We start from the raw sequence: 3794 nt of genomic DNA, 5'->3' as shown, positions 1-3794 counted from the left end.
AAGATATTTATAATTAAGGATATATGCTAGGATAATATATGGGGAGATATTTATATATAGGAATATTTATATTAAATGCAAATATATTCTAGAAAAATATTTAGTAAGAGATGGACGGGAAATAATTAGTATAAATAAAGTTAGAGTCTAGGATTAAGGCTATGCTTTTGAATTGTGAGTTTTGTAAAGGAGATTATGCTTCAGGATAATTGACGGAGGTTATGCTCCCAATTATTGGATGACTGAAGGAGGTTATGCTCCCAGTTATTGTTTACTTGTGTTTACCCAAATATCACCATCAATAAAAGATATTCATTCATTCAATTTCGTTCTTTCATTATTCTTTTGCTTGTTTTGAGTGTGTGAGAGGTTGATTTCATTACGTCTCCTGCTCGGTCATGTAACATAACTTGTCAATCCAACATCACATAAATACCGAAACAGAAGTAGACAAATGAATATATTGCATGACTTACCTGAGAATAGTCAGGACCCAAATAACTTGCACACATGGCTTCCACAATCTACAGTTACATAAAAAGCTAGTCAAGTTTATAATAAAGAAAGGATCTATTGGCATAGCAAAAGCACAGCCACACTTACAGGAGTCAACCTATGTTTCTCTTGTTCTCGAACTGAAGATGTCCATTTTCTACAACAATTAATGAAAACATTAATCTTAAATCCTAATAAAAAAAGAAGACTTAGAATACATGTTAAAAATTATTGAGATCCAAATGACCAATGAAACCTGTTTGTAAGGATGAGTGTCTTTGATAGCTGACTGCGGAATAGTGTGGCTACAAGTGAAACAATCTAGGAGGGAGGCAAAAGTGAAACATACAGAGGATTTACTATTAACAATAATCAGATTCAAAGCAAGAAGTAACAAGTATTTACACTAGTCTACCTGATTCATTGCAACATATGCATATCCTTGACTAATTAATACTTTCCGCCCAGCCACAAGCTCTGGAACTTCTTCAAAGGGTACCTATATTGGAACAAACGGAAAGATATCCAAATATTGTAACCCAAAAACCAAGGGAGATTAATATATTTTTCAACTAGTAAACTGCTTTCTTTTTGCTTTATCTAAGCAAGGAAGCAGTAGAATTCAATAGTTTTATTAAGAGAAACTATTTTCTACGGAGAAGGATAAGATCTTTAAAACAGTCACCGAGTTAATATTAAAGCAGAACAGCATGTCAACCTGTGCATGGATCTCTTCATTTGCAAGACATAAGTAGGAAATAAAAGATATAACACAAACCTTGTAGAAGATAGCATCAGCTGCAAAAAGAAAGTAAACAGAACAAAGGAAAACATAAGCTCATTTAAAAAAGTAATAAAATAAAGAATCTGAAGAAGAAAAAAGAGCAATAAATTCAAAATTTGTCAATTTTTTTCTTTTCCTTGTACAACAGAAATGCAACCATACCACTTAAAAATTCCTATCTACTTAGTTTTTCAGAAATAATCCGTTGATAAAATGCTAGCTCGGTAGTGGATTTACAAGTTATCCAAATCCTAAAATATGAAGGAAAAAATATGCCTTAGATATTAGGTGAAAACGACTAGTTATATTCCTATTAATTCAAAAACTTCAACAGTGTGCATGAAAATCATATATCTGCCATTATGGTAAACAGCCACTGAAAAGAATAAGCCACATTCTCCTACCAGTGGGTGAAGGTTGACCCGTAGACCGTGCAACTTGTCCCAATTTCTCCTTTATGCTCTGAAAATAATAAAATACGACATTTCTATAAGGTACTAAGATGTGTTTGTGCCTCAACTAAATTAGTTTTGCATAAATCAACTACACGGTAAAAATTAGGAAATAGTGTCAAGAGAAAACCAATAAAAATAATGGCATGACTACCTCAAATTCCACACTGCTAACGGCCCTGTAAGGAAGGTCAAATTCTTCCATGACTGCTCTCTGGGTACACATAAGCAGTATATGATGAATAAGTATTTAACTTGAAATGCAAAAGAAATATAGAATAGGCAGATTTTACCTGAGCTTCAGCATTCAGAAGACGAAAGCGGTACCGAAAGAGTGCAGATTCCATGGAAAGAAACCATTTCCTCAAGTCCTCCCTGAGAATACATGCATGCAATTATGAATTTAGTACAGGTGGAACAACCTAAATATATAATTAGGATTTATTATAACATCTTTTAAAATATCTATGTTCCCTCCTTTGATATGGGCATAGCATCATTCAGAATTAAAACACATATAAAATACTCTCGTCATTAAAGATTTATTCAATTTGTAGTAGCCTTCCATTTATTTTGACACGGTAATAACTGAGGACTCTTTCTTCATGGCAAAAAAGAAATGCACCAAAAAAGAGGGGTTCTTACGTTCTGCAATACACAAGACGTAGAGCAAAATGAGATATAATATCCTTGTTCAGAACTTCAGAAGCGTCTTGGTGTCTCATATTCACTTTCCACAGGTCCTTTACCTGTACAAGGGGTGGTTCACATCGAAACAGTTCACCACACAGGCTTTTTTTTTCTCGTCGAGAATAAAAGAGAGACGGACAAATCTAAATTGTCAAATACAGAATTTACTTTACCAAATTTTCCATTTCTTCCGGTTTTTTCCCCCGCGACATACCATCAGAAATGCCCTTGAGAACTGCAAGAAGAAATAGTATCCATCAAAACAGAACCACAAAACTTGCAAAATGTCCGCCACAACGGAAGTTGAACAATAGACCCGATTCAGATACTAATTCAACCTATTAAAAATACAAACAAATTGCTTACGGATTTCGGATATCCACTTCAACGATATACTAATTTCTTAAATCAATTATATGTATATATCGAGCAGCGGACATTGTTATAAGCATAGTAGATAATCGAAACCCTAGGCACGAAAAGAGAGGGAATTTGAAGCAGATCTCTCCACTTGGAAGAATCGAAAGACGATAAAAGAAAAGAGAAGAAGAAAATAGACCTCGGAGGCGGTCGATGGCGAAGGACTCGAACTCCTCAAGTCTAACTTCGAATGAGGGAGCAGAGCGGTAAAGGGGAATTGTGGGAACAGAAACGGCTTCGGAGGAGGAAGACAAGAAGTTCCTGCGACTCTGAGGACGAACGATTTCCATGGCTTTGTTTCTTCTCTGCGAGAGCCCCAATCGAGAGTGTAAAGTGAGAGTTGGAGCTGTTCCGCTGGTTCTAAATCCGCGCCAATTAATTTGTCCCTTGGTACAAAATGGCGGGAAACTACTTTCCTTCTTAACATGGTATGGTAATTTATTAATTTTAATTTAAAATTAAAAGCTAGTTGTATTATATTAACGACAATAATAAGCAGAATTTTGTTTCAATTTTCCTAATGTAAAATTAAAATTTGATTAATTAGAAATTTTGATACGTTTTAGTCTTAAAACTTTATAAATGAATTAAGATAAGTATTTTAAATCAATAACTTTAATTGTTTAGGGATGGTTAAACTTTATCTTTATCTGACATTTAGGGTGTGTTTAGTGGGGGGTAACGGGGGAGAGTGATTGGGGGAGAGTGATTGAGTGGATTTGAAGAGATTTGAGGGTGATTTTTTTGTGTGTTTATTTGAGTAGATTTGAAGGTAATTGAGAGTGAATTTGGGGTGAAATTTGTGAAAAATAGTGTAGGATTTGATTGATGTGACAGTTTCAAAATTTTTAATAAATTGGTAAAAATAAAAGATTACCAAAATGCCCCTGAGTATTAAAGTAATATAAAATGATATTTGTTAATGTTATATTTAATTGTAAAAATGTTTATTA

At 33.9% G+C, this 3794-nt stretch overlaps 1 protein-coding gene across 1 annotated transcript in view; it reads right to left on the bottom strand.

Annotated features, from left to right (window-relative positions):
- The window catches only part of LOC106772848 (probable DNA primase large subunit), a 16824-nt gene extending 13608 nt beyond the window's left edge, over positions 1-3216 (bottom strand). The window contains exons 1-11 of the mRNA XM_014659461.2: positions 2981-3216; positions 2595-2656; positions 2377-2480; positions 2025-2106; positions 1886-1945; positions 1684-1741; positions 1274-1293; positions 911-994; positions 752-816; positions 604-652; positions 477-524 (exon numbers count right to left, since the gene is read on the bottom strand). Coding sequence (XP_014514947.1) covers positions 477-524; positions 604-652; positions 752-816; positions 911-994; positions 1274-1293; positions 1684-1741; positions 1886-1945; positions 2025-2106; positions 2377-2480; positions 2595-2656; positions 2981-3131 — 783 coding nt within the window. The 5' untranslated portion in view covers positions 3132-3216. The remainder of the gene's footprint in view (positions 1-476; positions 525-603; positions 653-751; positions 817-910; positions 995-1273; positions 1294-1683; positions 1742-1885; positions 1946-2024; positions 2107-2376; positions 2481-2594; positions 2657-2980) is intronic.
- Positions 3217-3794: the final 578 nt, after the last annotated feature.

Source organism: Vigna radiata, chromosome 8 (assembly GCF_000741045.1).
Source record: "Vigna radiata var. radiata cultivar VC1973A chromosome 8, Vradiata_ver6, whole genome shotgun sequence".
In the NCBI taxonomy this organism is placed as follows: domain Eukaryota; kingdom Viridiplantae; phylum Streptophyta; class Magnoliopsida; order Fabales; family Fabaceae; genus Vigna; species Vigna radiata.
This window is presented reverse-complemented; position numbering and strand designations above follow the sequence as displayed.